Source organism: Myotis yumanensis, unplaced genomic scaffold (assembly GCF_028538775.1).
Source record: "Myotis yumanensis isolate MYYU_CA2020_CCGP unplaced genomic scaffold, mMyoYum1.0.hap1 SCAF_17, whole genome shotgun sequence".
Classification (NCBI taxonomy): Eukaryota; Metazoa; Chordata; class Mammalia; order Chiroptera; family Vespertilionidae; genus Myotis; species Myotis yumanensis.
This window is the reverse complement of record NW_027223768.1, coordinates 39982958-40004036: the sequence shown is the minus strand read 5'-3', so window position 1 is coordinate 40004036 and position 21079 is coordinate 39982958. Positions and strand designations below refer to the sequence as shown.

The 21079-nt window shown below is 50.1% G+C and overlaps 1 protein-coding gene across 1 annotated transcript in view; it reads right to left on the bottom strand.

Moving 5' to 3' along the window:
- Positions 1 to 2526: 2526 nt before the first annotated feature.
- ADCY10 (adenylate cyclase 10) overlaps positions 2527 to 21079 on the bottom strand; it is a 58883-nt gene continuing 40330 nt past the window's right edge. Inside the window, exons 19-32 of the mRNA XM_070396293.1 lie at positions 20258 to 20536; positions 19828 to 20118; positions 16992 to 17058; positions 16239 to 16470; positions 14641 to 14748; positions 14000 to 14175; positions 12548 to 12704; positions 9076 to 9280; positions 8901 to 8997; positions 8283 to 8398; positions 7318 to 7435; positions 5450 to 5645; positions 3415 to 3603; positions 2527 to 2876 (exon numbers count right to left, since the gene is read on the bottom strand). Coding sequence (XP_070252394.1) covers positions 2715 to 2876; positions 3415 to 3603; positions 5450 to 5645; positions 7318 to 7435; positions 8283 to 8398; positions 8901 to 8997; positions 9076 to 9280; positions 12548 to 12704; positions 14000 to 14175; positions 14641 to 14748; positions 16239 to 16470; positions 16992 to 17058; positions 19828 to 20118; positions 20258 to 20536 — 2393 coding nt within the window. The 3' untranslated portion in view covers positions 2527 to 2714. The remainder of the gene's footprint in view (positions 2877 to 3414; positions 3604 to 5449; positions 5646 to 7317; positions 7436 to 8282; positions 8399 to 8900; positions 8998 to 9075; positions 9281 to 12547; positions 12705 to 13999; positions 14176 to 14640; positions 14749 to 16238; positions 16471 to 16991; positions 17059 to 19827; positions 20119 to 20257; positions 20537 to 21079) is intronic.

Here is a 21079-nt window from a genome sequence, read left to right as displayed (position 1 = left end):
GTGGATATTGTTATCATCCCCATTTTATAAACAAGGGAACTGAGACCCAGAGCAGCTGAATACCTTGCCCGCGGACACTCAGCTGGCCACTGCAGTGCGGTGACCCAATCCAGTGAGGTCCCAGCCCCACGCCTGTGACCACCACGCAGCGTGTTCCTTGCTCAGCATTGTAACCCTACCACCACTGGTGTTAAGGAATTTTTGTTGACCTCCAGGAGGGTCCATATAGTTTACTCACTCGATAAATATTAGGTTCCTACTTCTAAGGGTTCCTGTAAGAATTAACTCAATCAATTGAAAGTGTTCTTTGCCCAGCCGGCATGGCTCAGTGGTTGAGTGTCGACCTATGAACCAGGAGGTCAGGTTCGATTCCCAGTCGGGGCACATGCCTTGGTTGCGAGCTCGATCCCCAGTGTTGGGCATGCGGGAGGCAGCCGATCGATGATTCTCTCTCATCATTGATGTTTCTCTCTCCCTCTCCCTTTCTCTCTGAAATCAATAAAAAAAATCTTTAAAAAAGTAAGTGTTATTCAATAGGCTCATTAATGCCTCACACTTTCTGAGCACTTACTTGGCATAGTACTGGAGCCTGCCCTCCAGGAGCTCCTAGGTCAGTGGAGGAGAGGTGGAGGACTCATGTTAGAGACAAAAAAGATCGCTGCTTCTCCATTCCTCTCCGCTCCTGAAACCTTCGTGGATTATCTGCCTTCCCCTATAAAGAATTCTAGCCAGAACCTGCCTTCTGCAGTGATGCCCCTGAGAACCTGACGCTGGAAGCTTCCCGTAGGGATGAGGGTGGGGCTGTGGAAGCTGGAGTGCCTCCCAGAGCTCAAGCTGAGGCCCTGGGTCTGAAGACAGAAGCTTAAGAGAGGTTGACTCTTCCTGGGGTGGCGGCCGCGGCAAACAGCGGGTGCTGCCATCTGCTGGTGAGAAGGAGGATGCGCCTCGGCCATCCGTTGGAATCAGGATGGGGAGGGGAGGGCCGTGTCACAATTGGCTTAGCTTAGACCGGAGGAAACCATAGCTGGGTCCTGCAAAGCCTGATGCGTGCGCCTCTGGATTCAGACACGTGGAAGGTCACATCTTTAAACTGCCCCCCTCCTCAGCCGCCCCCTCCTCTGCCCGGTCGGTCTCTCATCGCTGGGACTCTCATCCTCGCACGTCCACTGCAGCCACCCTCTCCACCGCCTCCTCCAGCCACACCCAGTCTGGCCTTCACTTGTTAGGAGCCAATAAACCGAGTGAAAGACGTTTGTGAGGTTTTGGAGGAGAGACTGTGGGCACCCGCCTCCCCAGCTGCCCCCTCTCCATTCCAGCTTCACACTGAGGACGTCACCTCCTGGGTGCAAGCACTGAACAGAGAGGCAGGTGCCTGCTGGTGAGCTCGGAGCCCCTGCTGGAGCCTGAAGCTCGCATTTTCTAGCCCCGTGGTCAGCAAACTGCGGCTCTTGAGCCACATGCGGCTCTCTGGCCCCTTGAGTGTGGCTCTTCCTAAACCTTAGGAGTACCTAATTAAGTTAATAACAATGTACCTACCTATATAGTTTAAGTTTAAAAAATTTGGCTCTCAAAAGAAATTTCAATCATTGTACTGTTGATATTTGGCTCTGTTGACTAATGAGTTTGCCAACCGCTGTCTTTCCCCCAGCTGGGCCAGGGTCCCCCCCTCAACCCTCCCCCTCGTCCCCCCACCCCCACCCCTGCTCTGTGCTAACCTCATGGTACCAACAGGGACATCCCACCTCCCTCGTGGAGCTCCGTTATGTTCCCGAGGGAAAATGCACAGCTGTGCCCTTCGCAGAAGGACAACGAAACGCTGGCCTGTTAAAGGGACGCCGTGTGGGCACTGCCTACGGAAATGACTGAGGGTCGGGGCGCGCTCATCGGAGGACCCCCCTTCCAGGATCAGAAGGGGACTGGACTCAACAAAGGGAAATCCGTGTGCACCTGCCGGAGGAGGCCACCTGCGTGGGGAACATGAGCCCTGGGGCAGAGATGGGCTGAATTGCCCGGATTCCAGGGGTCCTCAGAGGCGCCAAAGCCAGGAAGAGCTGCTCTTCTGCCCACAGACCGGGCGGAGGAGGGCTCCAGGCAGCGTCTCTGACATCTGGGACACGCACGCTACCGTTTTGTTAAATATAAAAATGTGCAAACGCTATGCATGTATAAAAGATGCCCGCATCAAAATTGCTAATCGTTCCATTTTAAAATTTTCACTCCCGTAGATAGGCAGTTGGGCAGGTGGTGAGAGGGCTTCAAGCTGCCGCCAGGCTCTGTGAAATGTGTCTCATCCAGTCTCGCCCTCGCAAACCGTGACGAGAATTTGCTGTTTGCAAACCTGTGCTACACACACAAGACAGAACAGCTGGACATTTACAAATAAACATTTTCAGTTTAATAGGTTAACTAGAAATGTATCTGTCGCAACATGTTCCATCTCAGTTTACTCCCCCCCCCCCCCCGCCCCCTCCCCGTGCTAGTTCTGCTTGGGCTGGGACGACCAGGGGGAGTGAATACAACGTGAAAGGCGAAGGCGATGCGTGTGGAGCCGGGAGAAGGGAGCACTGGCCCGAGGCCCTGGTGGACATTCCAGGCGGAGGAAGCCACCAGGCCTGGCTCTGTGAGCAGAAGAGGGAGTGTGGGGCCCGGAGCGCTGGCCAGAGGAAGGTGGGAATGGAGATGAGTCACTGAAATCTCTCTTCTCTCAGGAAACATTAGAAAGGATTGTCCAGGATGTTCACTTTCATGAGGAATTTGTTTTTTTGAATGTCCTGCATGTTTACGTTGCCGGATATGATACTGTCCCACGTGGGGAGGTTCAGGGCCATCTGCGTCCACTGGTCCTTGGCTGGCTCGGAGTTTGAGTACCACCATTCCTGAGGGGGCGGAGAGAACACGGGCCGGTCGGTGTCCCTGCCAGTGAGACCCGGCTCACATATCTCTGGGCTTTTAAAACTATGTGGAGCCACAAAGAATGAATTTTTCTGCCCAAACTGCCGACACGTGACTGTAAATAAACATGGAGACCTGTACTTTCACTCATTATTCCACTGACCCAGAGCAGAAGGCACTGCGCTTGGTACTGAGTGCGGTTTTTGCTTCTCAGAGGGGAGAAAAGATACGCACTCAGATGGAACACAAACTGTAAAGTGGTGAGAGCCACAAGAGAGGCGCCTGGATCTGGCTCCAGGGATATGGAGGGGAGGGAGAGCCCATGAGAGTTCAGAGGGGAAGAGGAGGTGCACACACCTGAGCTACGGACATGTCACCCCTCGCAGTAAGACTCCCGAGGCCTCCCACACCCTCGAAACCTCAGTGCTCAGCTCCCGGCTTCTCGGAAGGGTAAGCACCCCCCATCTTCCGCCCCCGTGGTCCCCCCACCCCCACCCCAACCTGCTGGCTGTTGGCACGCACTCTGTTCAGGTTCAGCCAGCCCATCTCCAGCACGTTCCCGTGGGTCTCCGCGAGCTGCAAGGCTGTGTTCAGGAAGAGGTCACAGTTCTGCCCGTCGCCCATGAGTATGCACACGTAGGCCATCAGGTGGTACATCCTCGATAAGAAGATGGAGCCCGTGGTGTTCTGAGCCACCGTGCTCTCCAAGTTCTGAGGAAGAGACAGCATGTCAGAATCCCAGAGGGGTCCTTGGCTGCAGTTTTTCCTCCACAGATGATTTGGGGACAGTTCAAGGATATATGCAATCAAGGAAAAGCTACAGAGACTGGCTAGGGAAGGGGTGGAGGTAAGATGATGAATGGCAGGTGGAACCCAGGCCCAGAGTGCGAAATGGGTGACTCATGTGGGGACTGGATGTTAAAAGGTTGCCCTGAGTGGTTTGGCTCAGTGGATAGAGCATCGGCCTTCGGACTGAAGGGGCCCAGGTTCGATTCTGGTCAAGGGCATGTACCTTGGTTGCGGGTGCATCCCCAGTAGGGGGTGTGCAGGAGGCAGCTGATCGATGTTTCTCTCTAATCAATGTTTCTAACTCTGTATCCCTCTCCCTTCCTCTCTGTAAAAAATCAATAAAAATATATTTAAATAAAATAAAATAAAAGGTTAAAGGCCCATTTACTACCTGCAGGTGCAGGGCAATGACCGGCAGTGTCCCAGAACCTCTTTTGTCTGATTTGGGATAAAAGTATGTTTCTGAGCAGCTGGTGCAAGGCTGCTTTGTGTTTGCTACCGTGTCAGCAAGAACTGCTTTGTTTGATGGCTCCTGTGTCTGCGATGGCTACTTGGTCTGCAATAAAGTCTCTCCCATCTGCCTCCGGCTACTCATGTCTCCTTCCAACTCCAGGTGTCCACAGAGGCCCAGCCCCTAGAAAAGGGGTGTGGCCTAACAGCTCATTAGCTTTCCCTACAACCACTTCGTAAAAAAGATATTTCCTTTTGATTACCGAAGCAATGTAAGTTGATTGTTTAAGATTTCCAGGGGAAATGAAAAGAACAGCAAAAAAATGTAAGAATCACCCATAACCCTAGCATCCAGAAGGAAATAATTTGGGTACACACTTTCTCACTATTTTATTATACTCTCTCTCTTTCTCTCTCACACAGATACACACACACACTCACATACACACACACTCACTCACACACACATCCATACACACTCACACATTCACTCTCACACAGGCTCACACACTCACAAACACGCTCACACACACTCGCTCACACACACACACACACTCACTCACACACACACACAACACACTCTCAGACAGGCTCACACACTCACAAACACGCTCACACACACTCATACTCTCTCACACACACACACACACACTCTCACACAAGCTCACACACTCTCTCTCTCACACACACACACACTTACACCCACCACAGTTAGGATCATACTAATCACACGGCAGGGTAACATGTTTTTCTCATTTAACCTCTTGTTATGAACATTTTTTAATGACATGGCTCCTTTACATCAGGGCTCATGAATTTAAGTATTGACAGGAGCCAGGCAAGTGACACAGGTGAGCAGGCTGATGTAGCTGAGCAGCAAAGGGGTCACCTCGCACTGGAGAGAGTGTGCCCTAAGTGTCACCTTGTCACATCCAGCCAATAGCTGCCCTTCAGGAGTGAGGGCCTCTGGTTGCCATCTACTCCAGGTTTTAAAAGAAGGGTCAGAAATTCAGATTTTAAAATATGAAATGCCCCGTGTTTAAAGGTGCCATCCCCAAGTTAACCCATCGTTTCTGAAGGGTGTGTAAGTGTTTGCTTTCTCCTAGTGTTTTGAGATCAGCATCTCCATGGATATATTTGCATTTGCCTTGGGACGGTCCCCAGAAGCACTGCTGGGACAAAGGGTGTGAAGACAGGCAAGCATGTGGCCGGAGTGCTCTCCGGAAAGCTCATGAGATCGCTTACAGCATGGAGGTACGTGAGCCATGGTCACCGGAGGCAGACAGAAGCCCACTCAGAAGACAGAGGGCAGCCTCACCTTGAGCAGCTCGACGCCGCTGTCCTGCGCGCTCTCAGACTGCCCTTCGATTTGCTTCTGAAGGTGCAGAACTTGGGCCTCCAAGTACCTGCAGACCCCGTGGAAGTAAAGAGCTGTGGGTGTCCTTCTTGGCACTAGGTTTTTGGCTTTATTGAAAAATACCTGAAAGTCGTCCCACTCCTGGAGTCTGGCATACCTGTGCCACCACAAGAGAACAAGAAAAGTCAGCGTCAGCCTTGGAAGGGGAGCATTTCTCGAATTGGTCGCTCCCGAGGTGGTCCCAGACTCCCGGAAGCCCACTGCGGGGCGTTATGGGGAATGGACAAGGGAAGAATGGGATGTTTTGATGGTTTGAGATGAATAGAACCCTTGGGAACACTCCGGCCTTATTAGCCACCATTGATTTAACTCTTTGAACTCTAAAAAGTGAAGCCGATCAGACACTTGGAGCTATAACTTCTAGGGTTTGAAGAAATTGCTCCAAATCCATAAAGAGGTGGCCTTAGCCAGTACTACTCCAAGTGCGGGCCACAGACTGGCATCAGCAGGGTCAGGTGGATACTCCTTAGAAATGCAGGCTTTCTGGTCCCATTCAGATCTGCTGCATCAAGCAGACCCGGGATGGACCAGGACTGTGTTAAGAAGCTCTCCGGGGGATGCCAAAGCCGCAGCTGTTGAAAGAGCTTTGCAGAGTAGAATAATAAATTAGGACGACGTTTGGACTTTAGATTCCTTGAACTTGAACTCACATAGGCAAGTTAATTTGACTTTGGACTTCCATTGGCAAGGGTAATTCATCTGGGGGCTTTCATTCCCTCCCGGGCATTCTGATAAGAGGAGGTCTCTATTCACATGGGAACAGCTCTAGTTTGTGGCGCTCTGCATAGCAATGTCTCCATATTGTCATTTAATCTCTTCACAGCACCTCTAAATATCGGGCAACAGGGCTGCACATGTAATTTGAGATGGGAAGTAGAGCAGGAATGACTCCCAGTCTTGGGGTAGCTAGGGAAGAAGTTCCATGCATGTTCTGAGCCTTACTGGTCATCTGCCTTGAAGCCAAGGCCAAGGCTGCAGGCTTGCTGAGTTAGACGCTTAACAGAGCAAAGGACCAAGCCTCAGGCTCACTGGGTTAGCGGGGTACAGGCCTGCTTCTCCCTCACCCCTGAACTTGCCTTGACGTGACGGCCCTCACTGGCCCACAGCTCCCTGCCCCTGCCCGGCCTCCCTCCCTCCTCTGATGATAAGGAGTGACTTGGTTGATTGTAGACTTTGGGAGAGGAATTAGGCGGGTGGAGCTCAGTACCCACCCCTCCACCTGGAGAGCCAGTGATGCCCACAGCGAGCGTGGAAATGCTCTTCCCTCTGCCTCTGTGGGCGAAACTGGAGCTTTCAAGAACTGCTCCCTGCTGAGTTCAATATTAAGAAGCCCACTCGCTTGCAGATATCAGCCACTCCCTCCAACACCAGCTCTACCAACAACGTTTGTGGGCATGACTGGATTTTGGGGAGGGGCAAGTGCTGCTCTTTATTAGTCTCCCTCAACCTCACCCTCCTCAGGGGCGAGTGTTCTTTCCTCTGGTCTCCGGAGCACCACAGCGTAACAGGTGCATCGGCCATGCTGGTAGCCTTGCCTACACCTCAGGCAGCATCTCTTTCCCGTCGTGGGGGAGGGGCCCGAACTAGCAGGGGATTCCCTGGTGTCTCAGTGTCAGGCCACTGACGCCTCTATCTGTCTCGGGGATGATTTATAAATACTTTTACTTTCTTTTTCTTTCTTTCCTTTTTTTTAAAAAAAATAAATCTCAAAGAACTCTCCTGCGGGACTGAACGGGTTCAGAGTTGGGGCTTTAGTGACAGGCGGTTACCAGATCGCCACACTCGAATGCAGTCCCAGGAGGATCCCGCTCTGGAACTTGAGGATCCTGTTGTCCTCGTTTTCCTGGATGAATGCCAGACACTCGTTGAACGTCCTGTAAACAAACCCTGAGAGAGAAGGGGGAGAGGTCTGCTGAGGGAAGGTGGCTCTCAGGGAACTTCCCACCGTGGGGAGAGGCCGCACCTCAGATTTCTTTGTGAGTCCAGGGGGACTCGGGTATTTATAAATCATACCCGAGATCGACAGAAGGCGTCAGAGTGGCCTGGCACAGAGACACGTCGCTGCACTGCCCGCGGTGGCCGCGCCCAGCTTTTGTGGATGTGTGTGCAGACCAGGCAGGAGCAGGGTACAAACCAGCCCTCCCTGCTCGAGCCCAAGGAGTTGGCCGAGTGCCGCCCGGGACTGCCGGTCTCTCACCCAGCCTCCCCTCCACAGCGGTGTCTGCTGCCCCTTCCAAACCCGGTGAGGAAGCCCGACCCAGGGCCCCTCTGATTTAACCTGTGCCCTGAGCGCTGCCTACTAGGGGGAACCTGGAGGGTATTGGGATTTGTTTTCCAAATCACCAGCAGCCGCCAGTGCCCGGAACTCCCATCAGCAATCCGACCCTCCACTCTCACCTGACGTTAAGTTACTCGGAATGTCCTGAGTAATTAAATGCCTTATTTAAAGACTTGAAGCCACACTGTCAGTCACTGTCACTTGGGTGTGAATTGATGGGACACTAACTGGCAGCTTATGGCCGACAACAACGTCCTCCAGACTGAATTCTCTTCCTTGCTGGTCACAATCCTTGCACCTTCCAGACGGCCCTCACCTCTTAACACCAGGCTCTCCTCTTTCCTGTCCTCTCCTCTTTCTGGCCAGAAACCTAGTGACCCGGAGCCTCAGCGCTGACCGCCGCCACCCCAGTCCAACACGAGTGTCACCCCCTGCCCCGGTCCCTTGTAGGCTCACCAGAGTACAGCATGGTGTCCAGGCAGATTAAGTAGAAGACCGCCTTGCTGATGATGTGCTCTTCCGATACAGAGAGGTCCCACAGCCACCCCAGCACCTGGATCAGCTGCTTGTACCTGAGGTCAGATTCAGGGAGAAGAGAATCAAGCCCGGTCCTGGTCCAGTCTCGGTCCTGCCCGGTACTTCAGAACCAAATGCAACCCTAAAGCTTCAAACCCACCCCTAAATCTCCAGTCGACTCCTCGTTCAAATTGTGCTTTCGTGGACGTCCATGTGGGGATGACCAGGCTCAGCCACCTCGGGCCTCTGATCCTGGCTGCTAGTCTCTGGGCATCACTTCCCCGAGGAGGCTTTTCCTGTTTCCTCCACCTGATGCCCACGGTGGGGATGGCTAGCTGACCCTCTTCCAGTCACTGGCCAGAGTAGAGAGAGAGGCTAAGTGTGGAAGAATTCTGGGGAAGAGCATTGGTTTCCAAAGGATGATGATGATGATCAGTGACGTCATCTTGCTGTACACCTTCCTTCCTAACCCACCTGATGGCCAGGGTAGTGAGCCCAGAACACTCAATCACTATGGCTTCCTCCCCTTAATTTTGGAAAATGCTTTAAGATAAATACCTGGTTTTCAGGCGAAGACTTGTACAGAGCCAGCAGAGGACCTTATATTGTTTGTAGGGATTCCGGAGCAGTGCCCACATCTTCTGGGCCCGAGAGCCTGAGGAGAAAACAATTCCGGTAGATTTCTGGGTGTTACTTATATCAGGGTGTCCTGTCTGGCTCAGCCAGCCCTTACCTAAGTCAATGGCCAAGTCCAAATGACCCATTAAGTACTTGTTGCAGCCCAGTGTGTCGGCCATGTATGCCATGATCTCAATGCCCTCGGCTTTCAGGGGTAGGTTTAAGATGATCTCCATGGCCATGATTTCGTTCTTGTACCACATGACGTGCTGGCTGGCCAGCTGTTCATGCAGCGAGTAGTCCAGGTAGGCCTTAATGATCTGGAATGGAAGATGCGGGAGAGAAGGGCAAGACCGAGATGGAGCCCCGCAGGCAGCCGGGAGAAGCTGCCCAATATCTGCTGGAGAATGGCACTGGCCTTTGGTACAGAAATTAAACTGAGTTTCTGCCACCTCTTCCCCAAACCACCCAGGACAAGCTTGATGGCCCCTCTTGCCCCAGAGGCCTTAAACAAGAATTTCAATTTTTGTGAAAAAATAAAAGCAATGGCTTATATGTGTGGTGATGTGATTACATGGCAAAGAGCCTAGACCCTAGAAGGACTCACCCCCAAGTGTAAATAGTAGTTACCCCTTGTTGGGCTGGACAACAGATTAGAGGGAGAAGAGAGACCTGACTTTCACTTTATGCATTTCTGTAGTGTTTAACGTGTTATGACAGGCACGTGTAGCTTTTTAACTTAATGAAAAAGAGAAGCTAGTTTGCTTTTTTAGAGCATGTTTCAAATGGCGCTACCAGGAGGGAAGGATGGCCAGAAATGATGGTGGATGAGAGGAGGCTGTTGGGCAATGAAAAGTCCAAACTGCAGCAAAGTCTGGGGCTGCCTGGATAGGGGCCAAAGAACAGTCCAACTGCTTCACTTCCTGGGAGAAACTCAGGCCCGGAGGCACGTGGCTCGCAGGTGGTCACACCCAGGCAGGTGGGTCCTGGAAGCTAAGCTCTCGCACTCATTCCTTCTGTTCTGCTGCACTCACCGCCTCACCTGCGTGTGAACACGGGGGAGCACGTCCCCAGCTGTTCTGCCCTCAGGCACAGCCATCTCCTTAACAGTGTCTATTGGTTCAGCTTTCAATTTTGACTTTTCCATCTTACCCTCCACTGCCCCCCAACTCCACCAAGTTTTTAGGAGAAAGCCCCAAACGTGTCGGAGAAGTAAAGCCTTTCACTCAATAAATACTTGTTGAGCACCAGTAGGTGCCAGACACCGCTCTCAGAGCTCAGCACTGAACAAGACAACAGCAAGGCACCCGCTTGCTCTCACGAAGTTGACACACTGGAAGGGGGCACACAGGCCACACACTAACTACGGAGCGAAAAAGAATGTCAGGCAGTAATCAGCCACTAAAATAGGATTACAGGTAGACAGTGAATGGGTGAAGTGATCAAGAAAGGCATCACTGAGGAGGCGACCTTCAAGCTGCAAAGTAGAGAGCCCAGTCAATGTCACAGGATGAGCACTCCAGGCCAAGGAGACAACCAGAGCAGAGACCCTTAGATGACGGAGCTTAGATATCTAGCAACCAAAAGCGGCCCTTAGGGGCCCGGGAGCTAGGAGAGGATTATAGGACACAGGCAGAGGCCCAATCTGATGGGCCTTATAAATTCTTGCATTCTCTGGCCTCCTGAAAGGAACTAATGGTGGGATTTAATCATCCCACATGTACTGTGCTCCATGCCATTTCACTCAATAACTGATGGCTCTGAGAAGGAATGACGGTTCCAGGAGCCCAGACTTGATGGACTTTTATAAAGGAACCAGGTCTCTTTGATTAGATGAGCTGGATTTAGCTTAATCATTTATTTTTTAATCTTCACCCAAGGATATTTTTTCCATTGATTTTTTTAGCCAGAGTGAAGGAGAGGAAGGTGGGGAGGGAGAGAGAGAAACATCGATGTGAGAGAGACACATCAATTGGTTGCTTCCCACACACACCCTGACCAGGACCAGGGATCAAACCTACAACTGAGGTACATGCCCTTAATCAGGAATAGAACTCAAGACCCTTCAGTCAGCGGGCTGATGCTCTAACCCCTGAGCAAAACCAACCAGGGCAGCTTAATCATTTCCTGATCATGTAATCTGGAGTTTTCTTCATCTAATCAAGGACTTTCCAGTTTATGACCTAGACTGGGGCTTCTCCCTATGTGGACCCTGAGACCCTTTCGGGGAGGACACACAGAGGTCTAAGCTGATTTCTTTATATTAAGGCATTTTGTGTTGTGAAAAATAGTGAAGGATCAAAATGGGCAAGGGGACAACCACAAAACTTAGTGGGTGTCCTGTCCAGCTCCCGGCACTGCTGTCTCTGCTCATCTCTGTCTCTGGCCTGTTTTATAACTCCTGATGCCACAGGAAACTGACATCAGCGACTTTCTCATAGAAATGGAAATGGAGGTGGAACACAGTGACTATTGCCCTTTGATGAGCTGTTTTGCATCCGCTCATAAATGGAATTCTCCTTGGACCCAGTGGTAACTTTTACTAGTTCTCTCATTAACTAGTGAGTTGGTAAAGTCTTATACACTTGAGTCATGATTTGGCACTTTCCTTTTTCACCCTCATTCTCTCACAGGTACATAGTGTTTTCCAGGGGAGAGCGGTGTGAGAGAGCAAAGTGGGAGCTTGAGAGGGAGTATAGGGGACAACCTGGGGGGGAGGGGAGGGGCGGCGCTAGCAATCTGAGTCTGTGCCAGTAACCAGTATCCTGATGCACATGGTTAGCCTATAATTAAGTCACTGCCCCTTCCTCAGGCAATAATCTGTTTCCCTAAATACTCCCAGTTCACAAGGGCCACAAACCAAGGATCTAACAGCTTAGCCCGGGGAGGTCACTGGCACCCCCAGGCCAGGCCTTTGGGTGTAACCTCACCTCCCCCACCCCAACCCACAGAGGACTGCAAAGCCCGAGAAAAATCCGGAAGCCTGGTCTGTGTTTGGGGAGACAGAAACCCAGGGGATAAACGGGAGAGACCCTCCACATCCGGTGCTCAGGCTTTGGAAAGGGACTCCCCCGAGTCACCGTCCTAGTACATCTGCAAATAAAGGGTTTTCCTGCATCTTCTGAGCACCCGGTGTGTGTTTTCCGGCCGCCTGGTAAATTCTGCAACAAGCCGAGTGAGAATCTGTCTTCCAGGAAGTCAGGCATTAGGGTATTTGCAAAAACTTAGCGCATGCCACTCTTCTCATTAAATTTTTTGTTTAGAGAAATAGTTTCCCCCCCTATGGAAATGTTAATTGTATGAATATGTAATGGATTTATTATTTTACAAATATTTTAAATATGTTTTTGTTTTTTATATCATAACATCATAGATACAGCCCATTGAAATCAAAGCTCTTTGAGGCCCTTGAGAATCATGAGGTGTGTAAGGAACCTGGGACCAGAGTGCTGACCCGCTGGCCTCAGAGCAGGCGTGTGGGAGGCTGGTATTGGTCCTTGTGATTCTGAGACCCGAATGGCTCTTGCCAGGCTGGTCTCGCCAAATGAGATGCAGAAATTTACAAAGCAGCTACAGAAGCCCCCTACCTGGAAGTCATCTTGTGTTTCCAGGGCAGTGTTCATTTCCATCAGAGCTGCCAGGTAGGCGTAGTACTTGTAGTGAAAAAAGTAGTTCAAGCTGTAGATCTTCCACAGCAGGGAGAAGCAGTTGACCTGCAGGTGCAGTTCCGCCAGCTGCTTCTTCCTGGGAGAGGAAGGACGGGAGGCGGTCACCCAGGAGGGGGTCAGCACTGCCCCTCGCTGCAGGGAGCACAGGCCCCGGCCGCCCCTCGCCAGCAGCACGTCAGTTTTCTGAACACATGTTCTTCGCCTCAAAAAGGGACTAGAATACCAACCTTGTGAGGATTAAGATTATTTATATAAATCAGCAGTCCGGTCATTGGCATTTAAGTGAAGCTACTTAAGAAAACACCTTTTATCATTTAACCACATTTGATTCTGATGACAACCATGTATGGAAGGGTGGATGGAGTACGGTGGAACCTCAGTTCTCAAACCTCATTCATCCCAGAAGGCTGTTTAAGAAGCGATTTGTTCGAAAACCGAAGCATTTTCACCACATTAGAAATAATGTGACTGAATTCATCTGTTACAGACCCTGAATGAGTCCCTGCTTTAACCTTCCAATACGCAGTGCATGTCTAAGCTCTATCATTGTTATCACAGTTTTCCTTTCACTTTGCTGCTGTCACTAACCTTCTCAGGACCCCTGGAGACTTACTGTACGTATTTAATAATAATAAGCAACAAGAAAACACACAAATTTTCACAGCACAATTTCCTGAGATGTTAACAACACGAGATTTATCAGTAAACTAAATGGAAGGGTGGATGGAATACACTCTTTCATACTCGCACATTCTCTCCTCTGAGAGACACGTGACTGATACATAGGTATCAGCCTGAAAGGGTTGTCGGGTTGAAAAGCAAGTTGTTCGAGATGGGAGACATTCGAGAACCAAGGTGTGACCGTAATTAACCCCATTTTACAGAAGCAGAGGTGAGCCTCAGAGTCACACAGCTAAGACCCACACTCGTCCCCCTCCACCCCAGCCTTCCAGCGTGTCATTTCCTCCACTGCACGCTACTCTCAGCGGCTGAGCCTCAGTCAGTGGAGGAACTGCCTAATTTTAACAACTGCATTCTGCCATGGTCTGTATGCATCCCCCTAAATTCATCTGCTGAAACTGAATCCCCAAAAGTGATGACATGAGCAGGTGATCAGGTCATGCGGGTGGAGCCTTTCTGCAGGGGGTTGTGTTATTATGAGCTCCACAGAGCCCCTCAGCCCCTTCCACCACATAGGGGCACAATGAGAAGTTTGTGACCCCAAGAAGGCCCTTGCCCGAGCATGCTGGCACCCCAATCTCAGAGGTCCGGCCTCCACAACTGTTCTGGGGTCTGACCGCTGGTGCATGTGTAGATCTCCCTCCTCGGGGAGTGAGACGAGAACCCAGCTCTCCCGGCTCCTCCCCTTACCCTGGAGGAGAGCTCCCTGGGGTCTGCTGATTCGTATAACGATGATATTTGTCTTTCTCAACATGGATATAGAAAAACATGGAGATGAAGCTGAAAGGGAAAGTTCGGTTGAGGAGCTTCAGCGACTTCTTCAGCATTTTCTTGGCAAGTACCATCTGGCCCATGTTAAAACAGACCTACAGGAAAGGAGGGAAAGCAGTGATTCTGGTCTTAGTTGGTGTGTTCCAACAAGACAGCCTTTTGGAATTTTAACAGAAGACGGTAAATTATGGCCCGGAGCAACCGCCCCGTGCATAGTGGTGTTTCCTGGATGTGTGCGTGGAAGGATGGTGGAATGACTAGCATTTAGCGTTTTTGGTGTGAATCCTCTACCTTGGAGAAAATGTTTAGCCATTCATGCCCATTTTGGGGGTCTGTTAGGACATTTCATAACAATGTCAAGAAAGACGAGGAAGACCTTGCTGCTGGCAAGTGACAGTGAGGAGGTTTGAGTCCTGGCGCTTGGGGTTCTGGAGTCTTGGAAAAGGAACTGGGGTAGAGGATGGGGGAGGATGTACAAAGTACAGGGGTGGTGTCTACTTCTTCTATGTACAGCCCCAATGGAAAATCACAGAAAAATTGTGTTTTTAATGGTTTCTTACCTGACCTTTGAGGCCATAGAAGATGGCAGACTCAAAAGTATGACTCCAAGACTTTTCTTTCTTGAGGATTTTCAGCAACCTCTCTCCCTCATTCAAATATGTGTATGCCTGCAAAGATCAGAGGTGCTGAGTCAGCAGAGACCCAGACCACAGAAGGGCCATCGCCCCAGACTCCACTGAAGGAGGGGAACCGGGGGCCACTTCAGGTCTCCCCTCCGCCTCCACCCCAACTCCTGATTAGACAGGGCCTCCAAAGTCTAGACAGGAACAGGATGAGTAACACCGGCTGAAGACAGGGGCCACTTTCATGCCTATCTCTGTCCACTGGATCACTCCTTCTAGAGGGTGAATCTCGAAATCTCCACATCTTCATGTTGTCACATCAGTCCCCTTACCTGAAATTTCTCCTTTGAGTAATTCCATCCCCAACCTCCCTTATTTCCAACAACACATTCATGGCCCTGACACAGCCCCACACCTACGAGAAGCTGATCTCTGCTGTTGGGACCTGTTATGCCTCATCCCCTGTCCCTTTCCAGGGCCATCTTTGGGGAAATGGAAGAGGAAGGAAAGGCCCTGCGCAACGCTCCTCACTTCATCCTCAACCTCTTATGACTTTGTGAGGCAGGGCGTCCTGGCACATATGACCTCCAAGGCAAGGTCAGACTGAAGAGGTGAAGCACTAGAGCTCCTCTCCCCACGTCTCCTGCAACCCAAGGGACACGAGTGGGAGGCAGGAGGGAGACATGAGTTTGTGGCCAGTCCTGGTCTTACCAGACTTTGGGAGAGAAGGGTGCCAATGGCACATTCTGGAACCTTGCTCTGAGCTCAGCATCCTATCCTTGTCTCCCTGGCATTTCACTCCCTACAGGTTTAGCAAGTTGGCCCCAAGACTCCCAAAACCTTGTCTTCCTGGGACTCACTGGCCCTGTCCCCGTGGCCTACATATGTGTATCAAATGTGCCAAGAAGACTTTCATTCTTAACATACATGCCTGAGAGAACTGGGGCTTCCTGACGTTGGGAAGGGTTTTATTTTAAATGTTATGCAAATCTAAGGTGCGAGGGTTGGTTGGCCTTCGGTGGCAGACCCCGGCTGGCTGCTGGCTGTAAGCTCTGGGGCAGGCCACCTGGGGGCCAGGGCAGGGGAGTCTGAGGCAGAGGCTGGCTGCTGGCTGTAGGCTCTGGGGCAGGCCATGCTCCTCAGGTCTGTGAAGCTGGCCGAGCAGGGGAGTCTGAGGCAGAGACGTCAGGGAATGACATATGCCCTCCCTCCCCAAATATAGGGACACAATTCACGGCAGGTTTCTACAAATGACGCATATGCTGTTCACAATTTGTCCTCACCTTTTTTTTTTAATCCTCACCTGAGATTACTTTTCCATTGATTTTTAGAGAGAGCGGAAGAGAAAGGGAAAGACAGAGAGAAACATCAGTGTGAGAGAGACACATCGATTGGAATTTCCTGTCAGCAATTGATTGTCAAAGGAAGGTGTGCTGGTGGGTAGCAGGAACATGAGGAACGAAGCGCTGTGCTCCCCCCTGCTCCAACTCCGCTGCCTCAGGCTCCTGGAGGAGAGCTGCGTGGGAGCAGCTTACCATGTAGTTATCCTCCAAGATGAGATGCGCGGATGCGGCCTCGAGGAAGTAATACAAGGCTTTGCTGTTCTCTCCCAGAGCCAGAAAATGGTAGGCCAGCGGCACGACGGCCACTTCCAGGATCTCCTCGCACTGGCACGACTCCAAGGGGATGATGTCTTCCTGAGACGGCCTCATTTTTGCTATAATGATGTCAAAGAAATTCAGGATCCTTTCTTTTATTTCTTCGAAACTGTCCAAATGCAGAAATAAGAGGAGGAATTACACGCAGACACAGTATAGCTTTTGTTGTTGTCGTTCATCCTCACCCAAGGATATTTTTCCATTGATTTTTAGAGAGAGTGGAAGGGAAGGGGAGAGACAGAGAGAGAAACATCTATGTGAGAGAGACACAAGAATTGGTTGCTCCCCGACTAGGGCCAGGGATTGAGCCTGCAACCCAGGTAGGTGCCCTTGACTAGAATGGAACCTGAGACCCTTCAGGCCTCAGGCAGACACTCTAAACACTGAGCAACACCAGCGAGGACCAGTATAGCTTTTGAAGTGAAAACATCTTTACAGACTAAGAAAAGAACAAGATAAGAAAAACTAATGTAGATCCAACTGACCAAACTCCCCCGCACACCTCCAACCTTTCTCCACTTTGCCTCAGAGGCCAGAGGTACTGGCCAGACGGATGACTCTAGCAGTCTTCGGAACTGAATGACAGTCGTCTATGCTGTACCCCCTAAACACGTATATACATGCCTGTACCTGGCATATTCTGGAAGTATCTCAGACTTTCTCAGACTCTCCACTTTGCAAAATTTGTCTTCTTCAGCTAGAAAAGAAACAAACGAGTTGTATGGGTCACTGAACGCTTCTGCCCGGCACAGATGTCTGGTGTTTGGTTATAAGGGGCAGGAAACCTTGACTTCAAACTTTCAGTCACCCCCGGGCCAAGTGGCTCAATTGGTTGGAGCATCATCCTATTCACCAAAAGGTTTCGGGTTTGATTCCCAGTCAGGGCACATGTCTAGGCTGTGGGTTTGATCCTTTGTTGGGGTGAGTACAAGAGGCAACTGATCAATGTTTCTCACATCAATGCCTCTCTCTCTCTCCCTCCCTCTCTTCTCTAAAATCAATAAACATATCCTCTGGTGAGGATTAAAAAAACAACAACACAAAAAACCTTCAGTCCAGCCTAACTTAAATATGTTAGAAAATTCCATGATGACCTTAAAACAGAAAACAAATGAGGATTGTTTATTCTAGCCACTTCTCTATCTTGGGAGAAGGAAAACTCCCAGATCAGGAAAGGGACTTGTCTCAGATCATATTCTGCTGGCTTCAGGCAAATGCTTTACTCTGCAGATCTTTTAATTTATAAAAGGACAGTTGAAGCCCCTCGTTATCACCTTCTTCTGAAAGACTTCTGTGCCCCTGCTTCCACAGAATGAGTGCGCATCGACCTCTGTCAAGGTCCTGATCAGATGAGAGAGGGTTGGTTTGCCCACCTCCCTGCCCCCTGCTCTGAAACTGCGATCTAATATATCTCAGGGGACTGGGAGCTAAAGGAATCGAATGATGCCTCTATCCTTTCACTTAAACTGCTCTTGTCAAGGTTACCAGTGGCCACCATGTTGCTAAATGCAAAGGTCACATCTTTGTAACCTTTTCAATACAATTGACCACTCCCCTAATTAGTTTTGATGACACCCATTCCCTTGCTTCTCTCCCTGGTGGCTCCTATGACTCTGCCAACATTCCAAAGGTTGGTAAGCCCGGGCTTGGGCCGGGATTCCCTTCTCCATCCAATTTTTTTTATCAGTAATTTCATCTGCCCTTGACTTAAATTCCATCCATATGCCAACGACTTTCAATTGTTTATCTCATCTACCCTTAACTACAGAGCCATGAAAACCCCTCAACACCCTTTCCCAAATTCTGGGAGGGCAGTGCAATCCCAGTGTGGACACAGGCTGCGCCAGCCCTCTAGGGTGTGGTAGGCCTCGTCCTCTGTGTCCTGGAACTGATGCCAAGGAAGACACCTTACTAGGGCTGAGATAATGACATGGGGAACCTCGTGGGTTCTCACCAAGGACATTTCTTTATAGATCCAGGCCCTCTCCACACTCTTCCTTGTGTTTATGTCTTGGATCCGGAGGAACGCTCCAAGATTGTAACTGATTCTCAGCTATTTCCTTCATAAATTCTGTTTTTCCATCTATTTACCTCACTTTGGCTGGCAGCATCCATTGTATTTTAGTGCTTGGTACAAATTTCAATTTAAATATCATGTTACACATATACTACTTTTATAATAGTCATTTAAAGACATATTTCCAATTTCTCAAAACTGTAATGCATGGGGGGGTGGGGATGTAACATACTAGTACTAAACACTAGATTCGGCTATGTGTATGTTCCCTTGATATCTTTCTTGTCCCAATGGGGTGAGATTACTAAAGGCTCATCATTTTTGTGCCCAAATGGGGACTTGAAACCCTCATGTACAGACTCAATATATATAGACTCAAAAACTCTTAACCTGATTTCTCTTTAAAAAAAAATAATAATTTTTTTTCTTGATTTCAGAGAGGAAGGGAAGGAGGGAGAGATAGAACATCAATGATGAGAGAGAATCATTGATCGGCTGCCTCCTGCACACCTTCTGCCCCTTGTTCTGTGGCATTACACAAGCCCTTTCATTTTCCAGAACCTCAATTTCCTCCTGTATAAAATGAAAATAACCCTCCACCTTTAAGCATTGAAATGAAGATCCAATGACAATGCATATAAAATAGGGAACACATGAAAATAAGGACTTATGTTGTTCCTACTATGAGCTCGGCACCTCACATGCATTTCTTCCAAATTTTTAATATATGTATAATATCGGAATCCTCTACTTGTGGTCTCTGCTTTTCCAGGCAGATTTAGCCACCAATATTGTGGCCGTCGGCCAGGGCTACCTACCCACAAGTGGGGGCTGGAGTGGGCGTTGTTGCCCTAAGTCTGACCCCATCATGCCTGCGGGAGCTGAGTTCCGGGGCCCATGAAGCCTCCACCTCTGAATCCTCCACTGTGTGTTCCCACATGTTTGGCTGGTTTGTGTTATCAGTTTGGCTTCACTAGTGGCCTTGAATCCCAGCCCTGAGCCCAAGCTCTGTTCTCTGGAGCCCTGACCAGCTCGGCCCTGCACAGTTCTCTCCCACACATCTTCTTCAGCTGGAGCCTTGTTTCAAACTCCACCAACAAAACAGCAATGTTCTTACCTTCCTCGGGGACCTGTTGTTGCTCCCACTTCCCCATGTCAGGCCCCACCCCTAGGGTTCCATCCCTGGTGTGACTGAAGCTGGGTCTGTTTTATCGTTTGGACTTTTCAGTTTGAACTCTGGCCACACCCTGATCCTACCTACCTGTCTCTCTTGCAGGGAGACTGGTTCGGCTAGAATGCTAGACTCTACCACACAGATATTCCAGCTCCCCTGGCCGCCCCTCTGCTGTTGCAGTCTCATAACTCAGTGTGCCCACGCCCTAGGGGGGACTTGAAACCCTCACCTTCTCCAGGAATGGTTAGGGCTAATTAAGAAAGAAGTAAGTTTACTTTTAAATCCCTGGGATTTGGCCATCTTCTTGATGGAGTCCATGTCCAAAGAGTTGAGCCGAATGTCCACTGTGAAATGGTGATAGGGGATGAAGTCCCCACTGTGGCACTGGTCGCACCTGTGGGCATTTTCTTCTAAGAAGCGGGCACATTTCAAGTGCATGTCCACCTTCTGGTCCTTCAGCCACAGCTCGTAGGCTGTTTTCTGCATCATCGGCCTGCAGAACCGAATGATGTGGCACTCAATGACCTCGCTCTCCTGTTCATGAAGCACTTCGCTCTCCCTGTGAGCTAGAGAGAACAGAGAGGGTTTTTCAGCCACATGGGGGTCAGGGGATACGAACCTGGTCCCGCTACTTACCGTGGATCAGCTCTGATTCAGATGTGCCTTTAACTAAGGAAATATGGGTTCCTCCCAGGCTCTACTCACCCTGTCTTTCAACGGGCTTCAGAGACAAGGAGCGATGATGCACCTCAAACGAGGCGGAATTCTGCTTTAGAGCCTTCCGGAGCTCCTTGCCATTCCGGAAACAATCAAAGATGTTGGATTCCACAAGAGTCGCCAGGGCATTGATCATCCTCTTCATGTTCCAACACGGGAGAATCTCGAACAACAACTCCGTAGTAAAGGTCAGGCCAATGATGGCCGCACATCTTACCAACATCTGGTGGGAGAGGCTCATGCTATCCAGCTGGACCAGAGAGATTTCTGCAAGTGCAAGAAGCCACACAGTGGGGAACTGCTCATCTGTCTTTATCAAATCCTTTCTAGAGACAGACCGCTGTCCTGCTCTACAGCTCTTGTTCACAGAAACCTCGCCAAGTGAGGTCCAAAGAAGTGTTTGCTTAGTGCCTACTTCACCGAGCGCTGGCGCGGAGAGCATGGAAAATGCATATGCTATGGTCTAAAAATACGCATGGCACGAAGGCCAGGCAAAGATCAGACTGATTTCAAGGTTCTGATTTTGTGTGAAAGTGTGACAAGGATGGGCCACAGCAGGCGGAAGGAACAGGCCTGCCATCTGTATTCTGTAGCTGGTCCTCTATCTTCTTCACTGACTGCTTTCTCCTGGGATCTCCTAGCAATCAGGCTTCCCTCTGTCCTCCCCAGAGATTCTTTTTTCCTTGTGACACTCCATGACCATCTCTATGTTCACGACAAAGTGTCCGAGGGTTCTCAGCATCAATCCCAACTTGTCTTCTAAGCTCAGTGTCATAACTCACATGGCTTCCTGGACATCAGACCAGAATG